General features: G+C 36.8%; 1 protein-coding gene across 4 annotated transcripts; it reads right to left on the bottom strand.

Annotated features, from left to right (window-relative positions):
- Positions 1-8,430: 8,430 nt before the first annotated feature.
- Positions 8,431-21,989, bottom strand: LOC113497504 (integrin alpha-PS4-like). 4 transcript variants are annotated; one of them, XM_026877075.1, is made up of 22 exons: positions 21,431-21,989; positions 20,584-20,748; positions 20,171-20,313; positions 18,768-18,871; positions 18,018-18,132; positions 17,363-17,518; positions 16,708-16,818; positions 16,417-16,505; positions 15,092-15,316; positions 14,407-14,521; positions 14,062-14,235; positions 13,718-13,900; positions 13,125-13,249; positions 12,653-12,719; positions 12,359-12,506; positions 11,656-12,012; positions 11,324-11,408; positions 11,110-11,172; positions 10,863-11,010; positions 10,188-10,272; positions 9,687-9,807; positions 8,431-9,077 (listed from the first exon to the last, which is right to left on the bottom strand). In XM_026877075.1, exons 2-22 carry the CDS (start codon positions 20,733-20,735, stop codon positions 8,913-8,915), a joined length of 2,931 nt encoding a protein of 976 aa, XP_026732876.1. In that variant the 5' UTR covers positions 20,736-20,748; positions 21,431-21,989; the 3' UTR covers positions 8,431-8,912. The 4 variants fall into 4 exon arrangements, with proteins under 4 accessions (XP_026732876.1, XP_026732878.1, XP_026732879.1 ...); XM_026877077.1 differs by lacking the exons at positions 20,171-20,313; positions 20,584-20,748; positions 21,431-21,989 and adding an exon at positions 19,222-19,941; XM_026877078.1 differs by lacking the exons at positions 20,171-20,313; positions 20,584-20,748; positions 21,431-21,989 and adding an exon at positions 19,083-19,195.

Raw genomic sequence — 21,989 nt, 5'->3', positions numbered from 1 at the left:
CATAAATACGAGTACATAATGTGTGGAAATGTCAACTATTTATCTACCACTATTCATAAAACAAAGCATGGTGACAAATGGACAGACAGCGGACTATCAGTGAATAGGTTTCAATTCCTTAAAACTATTAAGCAAATTTAAGAAAAACCAGAAGCAACCTTTCTCTGTACCAACGTCACACCAATGCATCTCAATTCAGTGCCAGGCTCTTATCGTCGCGATGACGTCACGAGTGCGACACGACTGTGCCAAAACGGATTCTGTAACGACAAATAGTCGTCGGTATCCACTTGATATGCGAATGTCATTTGGAACGGTGACTCTGAGTTATCTGAAAATTTGGAACGGTGCAGTGGTTTGAGCTGTGAGCTGTTTGAATTATGTAAAACGAAACTGCATAACTGTTCTATTTAAGTGTAAATATTAATTTATATAATGTCATTTATTTTAATATAAGGTTATTTTTAAATTAAGCTTTGTTGCAAGAGTCAGTATTGTAAGGATATATGCTGTAATTTTTAGTTTTCTTCCATTTTGCTCATTATTTGGTAACCAAAATGTGTTTTGTTTTGTATTAAAGAGGAAAATGATTGATACGGAAACATATATTATATTATAATGCCTAACTTCGGAAAATGTACAAGACCAGAATTATATTAAAAGCTGCTAGGATTTTCACATCTAAACAAAATATTCTTCTATATTGAAAGGAAAGCTAATATCAGGAAGATTAAAAGGAAAATCCGAAATAGTGTACCAAGAAGCGCTGATGTCATTCTTCATAGAGCCTGAGATACAGCTCTAATAATGAACCGCAATAACCGCAAAAGTTCCGTTCAAGGCGGATAAGCTGCGGATATTTAGCCGCAGACGACAACTGTAATTAAAAACGACGCTAAAGCCGAAGAAATTAGAAAAAAAAAGGTTTATCAATTCCGTTATAAGACAATATTTTCAAGATTAAAATATGAAGAAAAACAAAAGGAACGTACGTCGTAAAGGCATAGAAATAGTAAATTATAATATTGAAGACTACTATAGCACATAATATTGATAGACTGAACACTGTTGTCTATCTGCTATGTGGGAACTTACTATCAGCCTAGCTTTTTCCCAACTATGTTGAGTTCGGTCCCCAATCTAACTAGATGCATCACTGATTTTACAAGAAGCGAATGCTTATATAACCTCCTTAACCCACTTACGTGGGCAATACGATAAATCAGATAATCTTTAATAACACTTTGTCAGACTTTTAACTACCCGTAAAACTGTCGAGAGATTTCTAAATACCAGCCAAGATCCTCAATTTAACGTGACTTGACCGGAACCCGGTCAAACTCACTGTGACATAGATTGTCACCTATCCATGGATCGATCATATCATGCCTAGCTTATCCAGTGATCGATCAACTTGTGCAGTTACAAAGAAATCTACAAAATCCAAGGTTTTAGAAACTGGAGCAAATTGTCGACAGCAAGTCAACAAGCCTATAAAACATAACACTTGATTAATTAGTCAATTAAGACGTGAATCCTTGAAGTATTGAAGCGTTAACACGCATTATAAAAGCTGTGGCTCAAATCCCGCAAATAGCAGACCAATGTAGCAAAAACCACAGTAAATAAATAAATGCAGGAAAAAAGTTACAAACTGTGTACTGTATTACTTGCCCACAAAAGGTGTACTGTTCTAAAAATACAATGGCTCTGGTACAATGGGTGTGCCACTCGACGATCGTGCATTGTTCCATATGAGACCGTGGCAAACCATATGAAACTATATCAACAGAACACATATTGAAAACTCCAAATTGGGATGAGAGGCGAAATAGGATGCCTAACGACGAGATTTGTGTTTCGGAATTATAAAAATATTTTTTTACAACAAAAACAGCTAATTTCAGATAAAAACTACTAAGACAAAGATTTTGAAATTTTTATGGGACCTAATCACCGCAATACGAGTATATTCAACTGAAAAAAAAAGAATTGACAAAATCTGTTCATCCAGTCCGAAGTTCTGAGGTAACGAAAGAAACCAAACCAAAATATCGAGGGATTGAGAACCTCTTCCTTTTTGAAGTCTTTTGAAAATGAAAATAAAATGTGTAACCTGATTTTGAATTAACTTAAAGCTGCTTTCAGTCATGATTTTATACACCAAGAAAACTGTCAAAATAAGCAGTCTTAAGTAATCGAATTTCGTATTTGGACAGACACATTTTAAGTTAAGATTATACAATATACACACGTCGACTGGTGATGAGTAGTTATTTGTTTACGAGATATAGTTTTTTTGCAAATTACGAAACGCTATTCTTTGTAGGAGTAATGCCAAGATTAGTCGGGAACTTCTGAGGAATATTTCATTTAAACCTGTAATCTTAAGAGCTTTAGAAAACGCAACCCATTTGGCGCAGAGAGCGGTATGATTGAGTACCACGTTGCACGAAATAATTATTTGTTTGCTTTCTCACACTAAACAACACTACTATCATAACTTCTATATATTAGCAGAAAAGTAGTGTCGAGTCTGATAATGTACTATTCAACTATCCATGAGTTTTTTATGCACATCAATAAAATTTTGCACCATTTTTTTTAGATCTCAATTCGCAAATCTGCCGCGTCAGCTCATGATTAAGGACAAAATATTTATAAAATAAACTGTGTATTAAAATAGTACATTTGCAAGTTTAGTAACTTGGTTGTATCGCATTCCAGGAAGTTCAAATTTCTCCTTCAGCTCGAGAAGGTAGCTCGAGAAGTAACACCTTTGTGCTGTCAGACAGAAAATTGAACGGTTCTATCGAGAGTCTTCGCGTTTCATGCGTACGTTGTTGGAAGTTGTGTAAGGAATTTATTATGCTGCAAGCTTGGTACTGAAGTAAGACATCCAAACTATTTCGCTTCTGCCTTCGTGAGGTAGCTTTTTTTGTGAATATGTAAGTTCAGTGGCAATTTCTTAAGAAGAATTTGGATGTGGGTTATATCTCCAAAAACATATACCTCTTTTGGCGAAGACAGATAAGAGCCTAGGTGTTAATTCTAGGTGCCAGTTACCTCCAGACTAAATTGCATCAATATCAGTTTTGCTATTTGGGCATAAAAAGGTAACAAACATACACACATAGATAATTCGCATTTAGCCCCTCGGAAATTCGAATCAAATAGGCACTATGATTGGTGGAAAATAACAATAACATGATATAGCAGTTGATATTCCAAGAGAATCAAAAATACATCAGAAACCTCTGAACCTTCCAGAAACGTCTTTCTGAATCAGAATATCCTCAACAATCAAAACCCCCAGTGGCATACCTTCCTCTCCATCTACATTTAAATTAAGGCACTTCAAGATTATAAATTAATTATTTCACAATTGGGTTGTCGTTACCGCTTCTTGAGACGATACAACGTGATAACAACCCTTATCTTGAATTTCACGCCTCGTTACAAGCCTTATTCACCTCTTGACAGAAACGAGGGCATTTTCCTTATAATTACAGATTACCTGTTCCAACAGTGAGATGAAATTATATTTTGTTAGTAAAAGTGTAATTTTCGAGCGTCGGGAAACGATTATGGAGATTCAAGATTTGTTTTACGTGATAGGCTTTTGTAATAATTGAAGTTAGATGGGGGATTTTAGTGGGTTTTTAGGGTTTTTACGAAGGTTTTTCGGTAAAGATTTTTATACGAATGTGTATTAATTAGTAATTTTGAAGAATTTTTCTCTTATCTTTAAACTACAGCATTTGTTCAGTCATCAGTTTAGGGTATCACATTTCATATTATACATATTTATTACGATCATTAGGCACATACACAAGGACCTAATGGTCTCAATTTACTATGGTGTCTATCATCGCCGAGAGTTGGCGAGGAAATGAGGGTCAGGCATTATATGGCCCATTTGAATTAATCCATCTCAATATTTCTAACCAATTTGGAGTATCATCAGTTTTTTTCCAGTCTTACATACAAACAAAAACATATGAATTAAACGCCGTTAGAACGTTTCGAGCTAGATTCAACAATATCATGAAATAAAAAATTAATATTGATTTGTGTTGAATAGACCATTCATTGAGGAAGGTTTTAGGCTATAAACCATCACGCTGCGACTAATAGGAGTGAATATACAATGGAAAATGTGAAAAAAATAGGGCAGGTATAAAACATAACTTTTATCTTCTAACCACGCGGATGCAGTCGCGGGCAACAGCTAGTATTTGATAAAGCGGACTTTCAAGTCTCCATCTGAACCCGAAATATTCCCCTACCAGGACAAAAATCTAAATTAAAATATCGTCAAATTTATTTTACCATATAACATGGCCGTTTCATCTCAAAAATGAAGAAAACCATCTCCAAAATGCACGAAACAAATGAAATGAACACAAAATGAGATTCTCGGCAAAGTTAAATTGATCACGAATGTGTTCAACTCGAAACGCTGTAAGTTTTAAACGTGTTAATAGAACTAGATATGGCGTGGATAAATTGCATGCTACAAACTTCTGAATGGAAAAGTTATTGGTACTGAGCAGATGTTCTGCTAGTGATTCGATGCTTGTTACTCAAATCTGTGAGGAGTCAAGCATTTAGTTCTAATGTGGATAAATCATATTTCGATATCTAGATAGATAGACCGTATTGCTCGTGGGGTTCTTGTATGATGGAGAAAGATGGAGATGGAGATGGAGAGAGATGTAGTGAAGTATAACTGTTTTTAATAGGAAGAGGAAGATTGAAAATTCATCAGGATTTAAGAAGGTTTTGCTCACGTATCAAGCATATTCATTAGGTACGCCTGACTAGTTTGACTCGTGACTTTCCGAAGCGTCTCATGATTAAGTATTCTAGATGATGAAACTAACAAGTCAAAGTGATGTCAGTTGTTATCAGGGCATTTTAATCTTTTGCACAGATTTGTCATTTTCGATTCGTTTTTTTCCTCAGGATTTACTTTCAAAGAGTGAAATTCATATATCTTCGAAAAATTAATATATTGTTATTAATCACGTTAGCACTAAGCTACTTGTCGGTTTAAATCTAAAAAGCCAAAACATGAAGACCAGAATCATGAAAGTTTACCTAATAACCCACCACTTACAAAATAACCGCTAAACTATAGATAAAAGTTAAAACGGCTTCAGCGAAGTGGCTTTAGTATCTACAAAATTGTTTACTGGTAACTGCATGTGCAATTAACAAGTTCCAGTTAAACTGTGCTAACTCGATGTGAAGAGTACTTACCTGAAAGCTGGAGCTAGATAGGATGTGAACACACTGGTAAAAGGAAGAATTTAGTTGGAAATAAATGTCAATGTAATTTAGGACGTATGTGATTATCATAAGGTATTATTTAGTGTAATAGAAATGTTGTTTTTATTATATTTTAATTGGTTTGTTGGTCTTTTGGTTGGTGACCATGGCTGCTATACTAGTGGTCGTGGGTTCGGTCTGGTTTGTTTTTTTCAGTAGTAGTTCATGTTAAACAGTTGTCAAAATTAAGCTTTGGTTAGTTTGAGACTAGATGTTTTATGTAAAACACATCCTTGAATTATGATTTTTTTCTTTACCGTTTTAAGCACGTGACAATTATTTTGTAATCCTCAAATTAATTCAAAAAGACATGATGGTTTCGTACCTACGATCTTTGACTTAGCAGTCCAACTGTCTTACTACTAGGCTATCACTTGACTGCCATTCCACACTCTTTAACCTTGACGGTATGGAAATTAAATAATTCCATTTAACAGCTTGAGAATTTCAACTTGTTTACAAAAGCAGGTGTGTTTAATCCCTAACATGAGTCGTTGAATAGTATCGTGCATCATAATATGGAACAGATTATGTTCGAAACTAAATTCATGCGGGCAGTTTGTGAAATACTAAATGTCTATACTAACTTATATAGGGAACATGTTACTCAGAAATGATGCTACAGGAATATATAGGTGAAAGTCAAACGAGATGTAAGAAATATTGCAGGCAAGGATTTTTTTTATGTTCTAAAATCTATACTCAATACTAATATATAAAGCTGAAGAGTTCGTTGGTTTGTTTGAAAGCGCTTATCTCAGGAACTACTGGTTCAAATTGAATTGAAATTGAATCAAATTCTTTTTGTGTTAAATAGATCATTCATCGAGGAAGGTTTTAGTCTATATACCATCACGCTGCGACTAATAGGAGCGAAGATACAATGGAAAATGTGGAAAAAAACAGGGCAGGTATACATCATAACTTTACGGTTTTAGGGCGGGGCGGTCCACAATGGACGCCTTAGACGTGGTCAAACGGTTCGCCACGGATGCGGCGGCACGAAAAGGGGTGGCGTTGGCGGTTTCGCTCGACATCGCCAATGCCTTCAACTCGTTGCCGCATCAGTGCATAGAGTCGGCACTTCGATATCATGGGGTGCCGCTCTACCTGCAGCACGTCGTGGCGGATTACCTCACCGGACGTGACATTTCGTTCGCGTCGCAGACAGGCCTGCAGAAGTACGAAACGGAGTGCGGTGTTCCGCAGGGGTCAGTCCTAGGACCCCTCCTGTGGAACATCGGGTACGATTGGGCCCTCAGAGGGGCCCTCCTCTCTGGTATGCGGGTCGTCTGCTACGCGGACGATACCCTAATTTTAGCCTCGGGTTCTGACCCCCGGGAATGCATCCGGCGTGCGACCTGCGGCGTCCAGGTGGTTGTAGGTCGCATCCGGATGCTCGGCTTGGACGTGGCTCTGGGGAAAACCGAAGCTCTGATGTTGCACGGCCCCCGGAGCCAACCCCAGATGGACACGTGCCTGACAGTGGAGGACGCAAGGATCCCACTGTCGGGCACGATGAAGTATCTCGGCCTGGTCCTTGACGGACGGATGAGCTTCCGGGAGCATTTTAAGCGGCTGGCACCAAGGCTCCAAGTCGCCGCAGCCGCTCTCGGAAGGCTCCTGCCGAACGTCGGGGGCCCAGACGTTGGGTGTCGCCGGCTTTACGCAGGGGTCATTAGGTCGATGGCCCTGTACGGCGCACCCATATGGTGCGGTAGTTTAACGCCTAGGAACAGGGCGGTTCTGCTTGGTGCACAGCGGGTGGTTACCAACAGGATCGTCCGGGCCTACCGCACCGTCGGACGAGAGGCATCGTGCGCCTTGGCGGGAATCCCGCCCTGGGATTTGGATGCGAGTGTGCTAGCGGACCTATACACCCGCTGCACTGCGCTCCGGTCTCGGGGCATCGAACCCTCGCCGGGGCAGCGTGAGACCTGGCGCAGACAAGCCCGCCTCGTCGTATTCCGAAATTGGGAACTAAGGCTCGCCAATCCGACGGCGGGGCGGGCTACGGTGGAGGCAATCCGCCCACATCTCCAACAGTGGGTGGAGAGGCGGTACGGTGTTTTGACGTACCGCCTCACGCAGATGCTGACCGGACACGGTGCCTTCGGGCACTACCTGTTTCGGGTGGCCCGAAGGGAGGTCACCACAGTGTGTCATCAGTGCGGTGACGCGGATGACACCGCACTTCACACACTGGCCGCATGTCCGGTCTTTGCGGAGCCTCGCGCCGAACTTGTGTCTGCGCTGGGTGGAGTGGACGTCGCCGAGTTGTCGGCTGTCATCGCTGCAGCGATCGGCAGCCGGGCGGCGTGGGATGCATTGGCCTCCTTCTGTGAAACAGTGATGTCACAGAAGGAGGCGGCGGAGCGCGTTCGGGAAACTGACCCCAGCGCGCCCGCCATACGCCGACGTCGAGTGGGGCGGCGCAGAGCCGCGCATGAGCGCGCTCTCCCGCCCTAACTAGGGTTCTGGGCGACGGCACGGGGGTGTCTGTCGTCCGAGTATATTACCCACGGCGGGGGGCCACATTCGGTGCTATGGATGCGGCCCCAATATGAGGCGAGGAGGCCGACGCTCTTTACACGTCGGCCTCCACACAACACAAGAAAGTGACCTACCGGCCCACATTACTGGCCGGTGGAAGCCCGCGGTCGGTGTATGAAGGATTGCAACGCATTGCCATACACCGACACAAAAACGCGGATGACGTAGCACGGCGGTTCAGGTTTAGTCAGTAAAAGTCTGACACTACCCATTTCCTCCCCCGAGGGAGTGGGTGTCCATGAGGATTCCCCCGCCTAAACAAAAAAAAAAAAAAAAGGTATACATCATAACTTATATCTTCTAACCACGCGGACGAAGTCGCGGGGAATAGCTAGTTTTAAATGTATTTTGAGTGTCACTCGATTTTTCTTATTCGATCGCCAGACTTGTTTCGATCGGGAGTCAACGTTAGTTTCGGTTCGTCACTATTTTGACGCAAAACTATAAAACATAAGCGTGAGTAACAAAGGATATGGAATTAGAATAATAAACGAGAAGATAGCAAAAGCCAGTAGTGACAATGATAGGAGAAAAAAAAAATGCTTTTTTTTTACAAATTTATTTCACTTACCTAATACGTAATTGATTTAACTGTACGTTTACTAATACTATATTTTAAGACTCTTGGATTCAGTCTTTGGTGTAACAATATCCTAGAACAAACGAATGCCAGTATAGCCGAGTGGTTATCGTCACCACGCCAAAACCATTGCACGCGTCGTGTCGCGGGTTCCATCCCCGCGTATGACAAATATTGGTGTTATCCACAAATGCTTGTTCTGAGTCTGGGTATCATTGTGCATGTGAATTATATGTTTGTGAAACAAGGATTAAATTCTTTAGTGTGGGAGTCGTTTTTTTTAAATAAAATAAATAATATAATGCGTGTCCTACGCAGGGATCAAATCCATAAATAAGCTTCAATCACTGAACTGCTTTCTTTCCAACCTTAAAACCACTTAAACAATCAATATTTGAGGCAACCATGTTTAAACGTATTTTTTCTTTAACCTCGTCGACATCAGCTACTGTATCTCATGATAATCAGCATCATCACACTCTCCCGCGCTTTGAGTATTTTCATCTGTCTCGTAGTGAGAGGACGATGACTCGCTTTCTTGAATCAACTGTTGATCCTTATCTTTTTGAAGCTGCAGCATCTTGTGTGTAGTCCTTTGGAAGAATCCTTGCTGTAAATTTCAAAATTTTTTAATAGGTAGGTAATATGTATTTTGTTAGCTTACTTACACATTATCACGATACAGGCCTATAGTTGGGTCATCTTCCAGTCTAACCTAGCTAAGTAGCTAAGTTTTAGAAGAAGCGACTTCCTCCCTAACCTCCTCAACCCAGTTAACTGGACCACACTCACCCCCCTGTAATACCCTTTGGTAAACCTGGTCGTTAGACTTTCTAGCATCTAAACGCCAGTGACGCCAGTCAAAAATTATAACTAATAGCCGGGAAAAACGTGTTTTTCTACACATGTAGGAACTTGTAATAATAAAGATGATTACTCATCCAAGGACCGACCGCATCAAGCGTAGCTTAAGCTGTGATCGATCAACTTGTGCAATTGCAGCTTAGTCATAAATACTAAATAGATTTGGATTTTTTTTGTAAGTATCTAGTACAAAATAAGTGATTCTCTAAAGTGTTTATTTATCTCCAAGTCCAAGCATACCACTTAAGGGTGAAAGTTAACTCAATAGCCATTGTTTTGAATACAGCCTTACTATATCACTTCTTGTTTGAAATGGCTTTGTGTTTTTCCAATTGCCTCCAGACGAAAGACATACCTTATACATTATGTAGACAATCACACCCAGTAACAGTAAGCCCAGTAGTACGCAGACTAGTATTAGCTTCCAAGTAAAGCTTTCTGGTTCCAAGATCAGTGTTGTAGTCACATTATAATAGCTGGAAAAAAATGCAAGGATGACTGTGTATCAAAGTCGACGTTTTAATTAAGTTTAATCTTTTAATCAAGAAATTATCAAAGTTAAATTAGATGGGATGGCTAACATGATGGAAGGAAGTGTCAGTAATCAAGAAAATGCAATTGTTTTCTTTGACTTTTGAATTGAAAATGGCTTTCACTTAAAAAAAGAAACAGTGAACAGCGAACAAAACTCAATAGAATTTACAAACTACATAATACGTATGAAAAAATAAATCAGAGGGTGGATAAAATATTGGCACAACAAAAAACTGCTGCGCTTGTTAATTTATTTGAACGTGCTAATCTCAGCAATAACAAGTCTGATTAGAAAACTAAACTATGTTATATAGACACTTACATATAGTTAGGAAAACCATGAACTTTCTTATGAACGACGATGACTGTTGTTGCATTATAAGTGTTATTTTCTCTCAGGAATTCACCTGTAAGAGAAAAAATATATTTAAAAAAAATGGTAGTCGCCAGACTAAAAATAATTATCTTACGCGCGATACGTCGTCAAAATTATTGGTTGGGATGGTGATCCATACCAATTGGCTATCTTTGAAGTCAAAAATATGTGTTCCACAAGTTGCCTTAGTTTTATCCAGGGATACGGTGTGTGTATGGGCGATACGGGGTATTATCTTACGTATACGGGGTGTTTCACTGTATAAAGTACATAAAGCAATGCTCCTATTGTTAAGAAGGAGAAGCCAGAAACACAAGACATTGAAAGTTCATCAAGCTATTTTTTTTTCTAGAGTACCGTCCCCCACATCTGTAAAAAAGTCTTCCCCAATTCCTTCCGCAATTTTCTACGCTATTTTTTCAGGTAAAGTGGGGTAATCCTCATGGACACCCCGTTTTATCTGAAAACCTTTCTCGGGGGGAACGAGTAGTGTTAGACTCTTACCGACGATTCTCTATCCTGAGCCTGAGCCACTTTGAGTCCAGTCTGAAACCGTTCTTAGGCTTATGCCTACTAATTGTTATCAATTACATATTTATTGAACTATTAAAAACATACTACCTTCTATACTTAAATCCATTTGCAATGGAACGTAAACTGGGTAAGATACTTTGGCTGGTATTTTCCAAATGCATTTAAGGACTTCGGTTTCTGACAAATCAGTGGCCTTGTCTCGTTCGCATCCGCTGATGTTAGCAGCAATACGTGTCTGGAAACAGGTAAACCAAGCCAATAATAAGATTATCGTTCTAAAAATGTAATTGTAATACTATTAAATTAATTAAGATTTCACACAGGTTGCACTCACCCTATTTGGTGGAATAATCTCCACGGTCAAAACTGGAGCGTCTGAAGGTCCAAGATTAGTTATCTAGAATGGAGAAGGAGTAAAAGTTATTAAATTAACCAATGTATAATCTATACAAAATCTCCATTCATCATCACCATCACCATTATCGTCATCAGCCTAAATAAGCCACTGCTGGGCATAGACCTTTGTAACTAAAGTTTTCATTGCTTACCTCAAAATAATGTTTAAAGGAAACATTGGCACCAGTTGCCAAGCTCTCTCTTAAAACAGATATGGTATCATTCGGCATGGATTTACTGAAAAGGAAACGCAGAAATTTTAATGCAAAACCATGACTTCACTCACTAATAAAAACACAATTACCAGCAGCCAGCAAACTACCTAATTAATGAAAAGAGCTATGATAAAATTTTAATTTAGTGGTTGGATTGGACTGTATGCGGAAGGAGGAAGAATGGGTGTTGTGGCGCAACTTGGGAGAGGCCTATATCCACTGGACCTCGATAGACAGGTTTGATAGAAATATCACACAAAATTACTTACCCGGAAACACTAAAATCAGAACGAGGAATTACTTCAAGCATTAGTTCTTTCTTTGCTTCATCAGTAACGTTTCTTAACAATGGATCAATCAATTCTGCATTAACGTGGAAATGCATAACATCTACTTGATATTTCTCATTTGAATCGTCTAATTCAAGATCCCAAGTAATGGTTTCGTCTCTGAGTAAGTTATTTATTTCACATAATAGTGCTAATTTTTTCAGAGTGCATTCACTAGGAATCCTTTTTAGAGGTAAGGTTTGTAAGATTTCTACTCTAGCACCATAAGCTGGTTCTGCTTTATTCGTAACTGATACTCTCAAACCAAGCGTTGTGTTTGATCCTGGGATGTGTGGACTGAAAATAATATGAAAGTTAGTCAAATATTCAATGATCAATGAGCACTTGGTTGATTCTGTTTTGAATAATTCCAGAATCAAGAAGATATCTATGTCTACACAAAATTGAATCTGGAATTGCTAACCCTAAAATTTTTGGTCCAGTAGTGAAACACGAAAGGCTGATTTCATCTATCCCTTCCATTAAAAAAGACTTTTACCAAACATTGGGGCAGGTATTATTATAAAACATTATAAAATTGCCAAAAACAAAGTAGTATAAAATGTATTCCAAAACAAATTACAAGAAATGCATATTTAAACGTTAAACGTAATATGAGTACCTAGTCTCATTAAATACTTACGAATGAAAAGCCTTCAAAGTCATTATAAGCCATGGAGTACAAATCAAGTCTTCCCCACAATCCTTAACTAATTGTATAAGGAAAGAAGTTTTTAACGTCGAATTTTCAGATAATCTTGCAGCGTTCGAAAGGAATACTGTGGAGTTTTCTGCAAAAAAGGACATAATTATGTGTTTTAAGTTTATACTTTGGCTGATATTATTTTTGAAGTAATTTACATGTTTTTTTTGTAAAAATATCAGTTGTTTTTCAAAACTAGAATGGTTTTTTAAAACATCATCTTCATCATTATACCTTTCATCAACTCGTCAGGTTCCAGTTGAAATATCAATGCTATTGGTTTTGACAAGTCAGCAGTGGGCTGAAAAAAGTAGAATATGACCATTTTATGAATAATCTTAGTATAACAATAACTGAGCATAAAATGTCTTAATCCAAAAATGAATGTCTCACTATTCAAATGTCACGTCACGTATTGTGATCAAATTTAGTCAACAAATCACGATTTTATTCTACAATTAACTGCGAGGATATCCTAGTAGTTAAGGTCACCATGCGAAACCCACTGATCGAACGTGGCGTTCTCGTTCGATAACCGTGTAATAACAGTATTGTATGATCCACAAATTGTCTTCTCATGAGATTTTGTGTCTTTGTGCATGAGACTTGAATGTTTGTTAATCATCCCGCAAAATATGGATCAAATTGACTAATGCTGTCATAAACCTCAGAAAAATTATAGAGATTAATTTAGATGCATACGTACATTAATTTCAATAGTCTGCTCATGACATATTTCTTGTCCTGGCGTTAAATGAAATGAGATTTCTGAATCTCCTGATATCAGTGCCCTGTTACTTTCTGGATCCGCTTCGATTGTTCCAATTATATCTGAAATAAGCTCTTCTATCATAAGGTATTAACGAGAAAATAACAAAACAGAGAACTGGTCTAAAATAAGCTAGGTTAAGCCAATTAGGGAAGGTCTATATTGACAAGCAATATAAAACGTTTTGGGATGAAGGGAGAAAACATTTTTCCGATGAAGTTATATTTTTAACAACACAAAATACTCCTGAGTTCAAATAAAATCTGCTTAGCTAAGCTTGAGGAAAATTTAATGGGACAAAATTATAGATATTTCTCGTTAAATGAATGAAGAATCAACGAAATCTGTCACAAATACTGAGTCTGACCTCAGTATTTGTGACAGATTTCGTTGATTCTTCATAAAAAAATACAGACAAATTGAGAAATCTGACTTTCATTACAAAAAATCAAAACAATACATTCAAAAACTATTTCTGGAGTTAGTGAAGTTCTACGTAAAAAAATACATAAAGTAAGAATTATACCAACTTATTTCAACATTTCTCCATAATTGTGTCACTGGAGCAGACACACAGAACACTGCTGTGAAATTCGTGGTGTTTTGTGGCAGGTTAATGGCGTCTGGCACCCTTATAACGGCGTCCACTTGCATTGTGGGAACACATCGGTATAGGTACGATGTCTGGCTGTTGTGGGCTCCTATGGCAAGATCTGAAAAATAGTTGGAATACCTTTAAAATTTTGCAAGAAGTTTCTTAAGTAATTATAGTGAACAGTAAAAATCATAATTTCGTGAAATGTTATTTAAAGCTAAAGTTCATCTACCGATGTTTTATTTCTCTTGAAGAGAAAAATTGAAAAAAATAGCTTACCGCTACAATTATTATTATCCACGTCAACTCCTTTAGCTATCGACCATCCGAAGCCTCTAGCTCCTGCAGGTTGTATTCTCTGAACGTTTTTATTTGATAATCCTTCTAAGGTTCCTCTGTAAATGTAAACTGCACCAATCCCATCATCCTCCCACGGTGCTCCTATTGCAACATCTGGTAAGAAAGGTTTTTTTTTAATCTTTGGTTATCTTTCAGTACTTGTTTTGATTTCACTGTGGTTGAGGCATCATCAATCATTTAATATTATTTGTATTAACTATTATACATATGTAGTGGTTTCTTAGGTTTACGCTAATGTTAGACATTGAAAACTATTATATGTACCTTGAAAACCATCGCCGTCAATGTCCCCCAGGTCTGATATGCTGTTACCAAACCAAGCTCCGTTAGTACCAGAACCTGTCACGTATCCAGCATCATCCAAAACAAAGCCAGAATCCTGCGAAAATTCAAAAGTATTTACAACCATAGATGAGTTAACTTAGCGATGGCCTATATATATGATAAATTATGAGTAATACAATCCTCTGACTTATCCTAGAGGATGCAGGCTTCTCGTTAAATCAGGACGGTATCAGTAACAAAATCAAACTTATTATTTATAACACATAGTGACAATGTTTTTAAGATGGAGGTAGATGTCACCTATCATACAGTTAATATTAGTTCCTCTGTAAATGATCCAAAAGTCTTCTCACGCGTGTTTATCGAGATTGTCCGCCTAGTTTCGGTTCCAAACGGAAACCTTAATCATGAGCAGATACTGTGGAATCGCGAGTCGAACTAGTCAGGCAATCTTAATAAATACGTGTAAACCGTTGCATCATTTTATAAAGAATCATTCTCACGACAGTAACTATAAAAATACATATATACTGAAGACAGATGACAACGTGATTCTATACTTTTATTGTTGTTCGCTTTCTTAGGATTGTAAATGGATTGATAAGAAACATTGTGTCTTCTTACCCTTATTGACCTATTGAACATTACAAATTCATGTACTTACCTTTACCGTTGTCAGATAAACGTATACAGCTCCTTGGTCAAACGGCAGCCAGTCATCTGAATTAACGAAAGTAGGAGCCCCAACTAGAAGGTCATCAAATCCATCTTCGTTGATATCCGTGCAGCATACACTGGCTCCGAAGTACGACCCACTTTGAGTTCCTTTGACCTTCGCCATGATTTTAAGACTGTCTAGCTCTTCAGTCGGCGGTTTGAAGACTAACACCTGTAACATGATAAAGTAAATACAAAAATGTTTTGGGAATATGTGATCGTGGATATTTTTGTTTAAATTTTGGCACCAGTGTTCTAAATACGTAGGTAGGTTTTCTGGTTAATAAATAAGGGATATTTATTTCGTTGTTTTATTTATTCTTAGTCACTCTATTTGTTCCGACAACCACTGAATCTATTGGCTCACAAAAATCGGGACTTGGAAAAAGAATCAGAAAGATATAAAATAATATACCAGGCTGTATTAGTTATCTCATGAATACTTATAGCTACACAGTTGAAATTATCAAACCAAGTAATAATACAAATCGAAGTTAAAGAATTTACAACGAATAGGCGACTTTATGTTCTCTAGTCGTTTTGTGTGACTGTGTCACGTTAGTTTCGCGTATCCGATTGCCACTTGATCGAGTTTTTAATGACTTGGAACGAAAAGGGACATAATGTAACAATCATTATTAACTTTAATTTATTGAACTGTATTTATATCTAGTCATTATCATAACAGTAAAATGTACAATTGTACAACTTATTTCCATAAACATTTGCATGTTTACACATAAATAAGCACAGTTTGATTGCATACTAAATAATGTATCGGGAATGAACGATAATATTTATGTAAGTTTTGTCATATTCAACAGTGGTAGCCATGCTGAAATTATAATTATTGAAATGAAAATTACGACTGAATTTTTATTGGCCTAGGTTTTATATTTTATTTAATTTTCTATTGTTTTAATTTTGCTATTGATATTTTCTAGATATGAGTGTAGGTCACCATCCGCTCACAACTCGTTGGGGTAAGATCCCCGTATAGTGAAATCATTTCTGTGATCCACAAGTGCTAACCCTGAGTCAGGGTGGCTTGTGCCCGTGACTTAAGGATTAAATTCCTCAAGCACGTGAGTCCTTGTAAATAAAAAGGAAGAATACAGTGAGAGCCAGCTAAGGGGTAGTTAAAAAGATGCCGAGACTATAAGACTTTTCTACGAATAATCTATCCTATTAGTGCCGAGTTGAAAGAATAGGGGATAATATTGTATGGTGAATCTTTAGGAGTGGGGTAATATATTTAAACAATTGAAATACCTGTCCAGTTGCTATGTTATTACGAGGTGCTCCAGCTACGTATAGCGTTTTGCCAGTTCTGTCAAAGATACCGGAACCCACACTGTACCCTGGAAAAATCATTGATGAGTATTTTTTTGAATGTACGTAGGCAGGTACTACTTAATCATTAAAATATACTTATTCATTAAGTTTGTGTGGGCTGTTTCGTAATTTAAAATAGAGTGGGGATAGATCTCTGTTCTTCCAGATTTTGCAAATGTAGTTACTTATTTTTTTTTTAATTAATAATAATAGTATTTGAAATCTTACCAAAATAATCGTCAGGCCCCAATTCTTTAGTATTGTATGTGTTGGCTATCGGTAACTTATTCATGTTGGCATTTGAATCATTCGGGTCAAACGATAAACTGACAATTCCTCCTGAAAAATACACTTAACATTATTATTTTGTTGTGGCTAACTATCATTATACCTCTATGAATAAAAAGCTCTTGATAATAAAAAGTTTGTTTGAAGTTCCAAACACATCTTAATTCTATTGATGTCTTTAAAACGTCATTTCTAACTAGTTTATGGGAACATTCTGAGAAGTGGACTTCTCAGATTTATTCCCTTTTAAGATTTTTCTTTTCAATTATGTTACATTTTTTACTATAACAGGTAGTTAAACAAATTGAATAGTAAACCTGTATGATGCCGATCTAAGCATTTAACAAACTTTGGAACGTCGCACCTACGTCTCTAGATGTGCAACTTACGTTTCTAAGAGCCTTTACAATTCAATTCTTGATTGCGTACCGTAATGTTACATAGGTTACAGCTCATAAGCCAGCCAACTATTAAGTAAGTTTACAGCTCATCACGGACTCTATCTGGCAGCAAAAGTAAGCCCATTCTTTTTTTCTTAGGCCTACCGATAAAAATATTTTTATTTTGAGGTTTAACAATAACATTGGTCTTTTACCAGTCCATTGAAGTAGGCCGGGTGCTCCGAGGATGACAGTATTGGCCTTGGTGACAGCAGCCGACATCCCTGCCTGGCCGTAAGCGTAGTAGTTTAGATGAGTTCCGTACTCCCCGTATTCTCTTCTCTCACCATCCGTTACGTAGGCTTGCCGATCTAGAGATCATAAGAGAGAGGGGAATTTTTCAATGTCATAATTATTTCGTTAACTTTTTTAAGATCAACTATTACCCATCAGAGGGTGTAAGAAACCTGCAAACCCTATGCAAGTTAAGAAAAATATTTTTGTAAATCACTTCAATGAAATAAATACAAAGGATAAAATAAAAACATCTCAACAGGACAACAGGACAGGAACTTGTCACCCACAAAGCTACTGAAGTTTGAATTTCCCATTGTGCCACACGTATCAAATAGCAAAAAATATCCGATTTGTAGCACTTTCTGCATAATAAAAATAACGAATTCAATTTTTTTTTTCTCCCATGTATAGCAGCACAACGATTACAAAACAAATGGAGTCATCATAACACTTCTGGAATTCGCTTTCCTTTGCTCATAATTCCTAAGCTTTGTTCAATAATTGCCTCATCAATTATACAACGGACAAAATAGCATTTTACATGACAGTATTAGACTGGTGAACAACACTTACTAATCTCTCGTAAGGGGTACATGACTCTGTAACCTCTCGTTGTGTGTAAGAAACTGGCTCCATTCATGAGAAGATGTTTTCTACCGTACGGTGAAGTCCATCTTGGTGCATTTATCTGAAAGGATCCAAATTTACAGTACAAAGGAAAATGTCAAAGGATTTTTGGATTTTGGACTAAGTATGGCCTAGAATGAAAAAGTGCGGTTTGCAAATAGAGAGGGTATTTATGTTATCTATACTATATATAAAGCTGAAGAGTTTGTTTGTTTCTTTGAATGTGCTAATCTCAGGAACTACTGGTCCAAATTGAAAAATTCTTTTTGTGTTTAATAGACCATTCATCGAGGAAGGCTTTAGGCTATGAACCATCACGCTGCGACTAATAGGAGCTAAGATATAATGGAAAATGTGAAAAAAAAACCGGGCAGGTATACCTAAATCATAACTTATATCTTCTAACCACGCGGACGAAGTCGCAGGCAACAGCTAGTTTTTAAATAAGATTAAACTATAAGTATACATGTTTGGATTTAATAGCTGTTTCGCACGGTTATTGATTTAGCTCTCAATATCCATGCAACGGTTACGAGCAATGGCTTATGGCTCAACAACATTTATTATCAAAACCGAACATTTTTTAAGTCAGGATGTCATCAGGAAAATAAGTTTGGACAACTATTGAACTACCACATTGCTTTACTACTGCCAATTCCCTAACATTGAGCCAATATTACAAATTTCATACCATACCAGTAATCTTTCGTTTGGTAATTGGACCATGGTCGCTCCGAACCACACGTCATCTTTCAAGAAATCCGGAGGCATTAGTCTATAAAGATCCCTTACATCCGCCGCTAAAATAAAAATAAATGGATGATTAGGTACAGAACATTATTAGTTTTTGAGTGTAACTGTCACATAAATATAGAGTGAACCAAAAAAAACCTTCTATCAACCATCACTCATGATGAGACTGTTTCTGTTGCAAAAACTCAGATAAATGTTATTCTATTCAATTCTAAAAACTAAATGTCGTTCTCAGACACTTAGAGTTCCTTATAGTACCATCTTGGTTCCACTTCCTATAACTGCAAACAGTCCTTTATTAGACAATAATTTAGTTTTCCTTTTGCAAATCGAAAGTGACTTTCTTTCAAAATATAAAAAGGCACATCTCTGAAACCACCCTTCTTTACAATTCTACCTTCCTCGAATCTTGCACCTTTAAGCTGACGAATTTAAAATGACATCTGAATCACATTTTGCTTCTTCATAAACATTTATCACTAAACTATTATTAGCCCTATTGTCTGAATACAAACGGATCCAACGCAGCAATTACGGAAGTTAAATCACTTGTTTCATGTGAGTCATCATTGTTAGTCATATTTTCAATATAATTGTATGTAGAGCTATGTGATAAATATATTTATGAAGGTTAACCCCCGGTTCAATGGAAAGAGGACTTAAATGTCACAAAATGGATATGTCGATAGTTAAAATTATGTATATGTAATTTATGGGGAATTATGCTTAATAGGGAATAACAATGAATTTGTCGTGATGGCATGAATGGATTTGTTGCAAAAGGTGCAGTTTCGATTCCTACAAAGCAAAGTACTAATGTGACCTTTCCAAAGATGTAGGTTAACTTGGTTAATTTTTCTAACACACCATTGTCCAATATTGAAGTAGAACATTGTAACAATTGAAATCTGAAATCCCACCCGCAGTGAGCTAATGTGGTGGTCAATGCCTACCTTTTAAAGCTTTATGTTCCACTAAAGACCAATGTTTACCTCTTTCCATCTCTCTTTATCGAACCTATTTAGCGTAGTGACATATCTAAAATTTTTTGCGTCTTCAGAAACATACATATGTATGGAAATGATACTTCGCTCCGAAAAGAGACATGACTTTGACCTGTTATTTTCGAGTATTTTTTCTCAACGAAGACTTTCTGAAGAAATCTTCTGAAGAAGATTTTCTCTCAATTGAAGAAATGTCTCTTCACTAGAAGGGTAGGTTATAATAGTCTATATAATAATATTAAAGCTTCATCATCATCATCGTCCTCAGCTCATATTCGTCCACTGCTGGACATAAATCCCAAATTGTACGCAATCGAGATCTTTAAGTTTAAGTTTACTCACGTCTAAATATACTGTCTCGTTTAAGAGGTGTGCAGTTAACATGTTTCTGTGTAAATTCATGCAAGGAGCAGTAGAACACCACGCCAGGGTTTATGTTCCTCACGTACTCAGGGTGGTGAGCTTTTGGGGCTCCAACTAGGATTCTAGAAAAAGAAGTATAGTTAGTACAATGCATGACAATAGGTGAAGTCTTTAAGGTCACATGGGTCATATGGGTTATGGATGGGTCTTGCATGTGCATTTAAATAATACCTTTTATTACTGAAAGCCTTAATGTTAACAGAAAAAAAAACCTTCTCGTCCAAATTCATCAAAACTTTGCCAGTCGCTGTTTCGATGATTGTTAACTTATATAATTTCTAATAATTATCCAAATATGTTCACAAAAAATATTTTATAAAAAAAATACAAACCCATCATTAGTCAACAACGTAGAAAAACCAAAATACTCAGCAGAATACTGCGGTTGAAAAATAATGTTAGTATTTTCATGAAATACGTAACTTGACTGAGTAAATATTGTATTTAAAATAAATAAAACGCAATGAACTGCGGCTCTTGCCATGGCACGTCCTTATCTGAAAAGAAAGGAAAACTTAAATATATCTAAGTATATTTGAAAACAAAAAGTAGCATACAAACGATTTTGAAAAAATAAATAGAAAAAATATGGACCAGACTCAAACCCGCGACTCCTGACTGTCTGAGTTTTGCCGTTATTTATTGTATTATTCGTATTTGTATTTTATAGCAAATATTATCTGATTCGCAGCAGATAGTTAATTAATAAAAATAATGTTATAAAAAGTATATAGCTCTATGTGGCCTTATTGCCACCTTTTTGATAAATCTGATGCAGATATTATCTAAGCGTGTACCTACTACCTTTCAAAAGAAAATTATGAATGAAACTACATTTACTTTCTACTCATTGGTATTTAAAATAAGAATTCATTTTAACAAAAACAAAAAAACAATTCTGACTGGCACGAAATATTTTTCTGGTTGAGGGCTCGTAATGCTTTGCCAATAAGTCAAAGGATATCCTCAGAATAAGTGCAAACCCATTAAAAATATATATATGTATATGGAATGATACATCATAAAGACAAAAAGTTTTATTACATCAATTTTAGGAGTAATATGTAATTTGATTTTAGCAAATTACAGTCACAATATAATGCCAAATAAAACACCATGGGTTAACACAATAATAGACATTTTAAGTCAACAAAACCGTATTAATATTTTTAGGATTACCTGACAATCTATTCAGCCAAAATTAAGATCATCACTTTTCACAATAATATTATTTAACACAGTTTTAATTCACACACTATTAAATAAACACTTAATTACAAAACACGCACTTTCAACGATTTACATTAAAATTAAGTTATAATGCACTTATGCATGTTATAATCTCGGTGTCAAAACACTTAATGAACTCAACGCAACAATATTTTTCTTAGTACATTTACTCTGTCGACCGAAAACCAACTCTATTCTTACCACGATAAAATTGGTTTTCCTATGAAACAAATTGCAAAACATTATCAGCGAATTGTACGAGTCGGCATTAAAATAGATACAAATTGTTATAATTACGGATTAAATAATAACATTATTTTAATGATTGAAAAATGTATGGGATATTAAACTTAAAGACAACATCTTATAAATAGTTTTGCCCAATATTTGTAAACAATTCTTAAATTATTCGTAGACTTCCATTTGTTTACTAATTTTTGTGGTAATGCAAAATAGAACTGAAACTAGTCAGGAGCGATTCGGATTCCCCCCTTTTTTGTATTTGTTT

This window comes from Trichoplusia ni, chromosome 9 (genome assembly GCF_003590095.1).
Source record: "Trichoplusia ni isolate ovarian cell line Hi5 chromosome 9, tn1, whole genome shotgun sequence".
Classification (NCBI taxonomy): domain Eukaryota; kingdom Metazoa; phylum Arthropoda; class Insecta; order Lepidoptera; family Noctuidae; genus Trichoplusia; species Trichoplusia ni.
The sequence above is the reverse complement of the archived record's forward strand: the minus strand, read 5'-3'. Positions and strand labels throughout refer to the sequence as shown.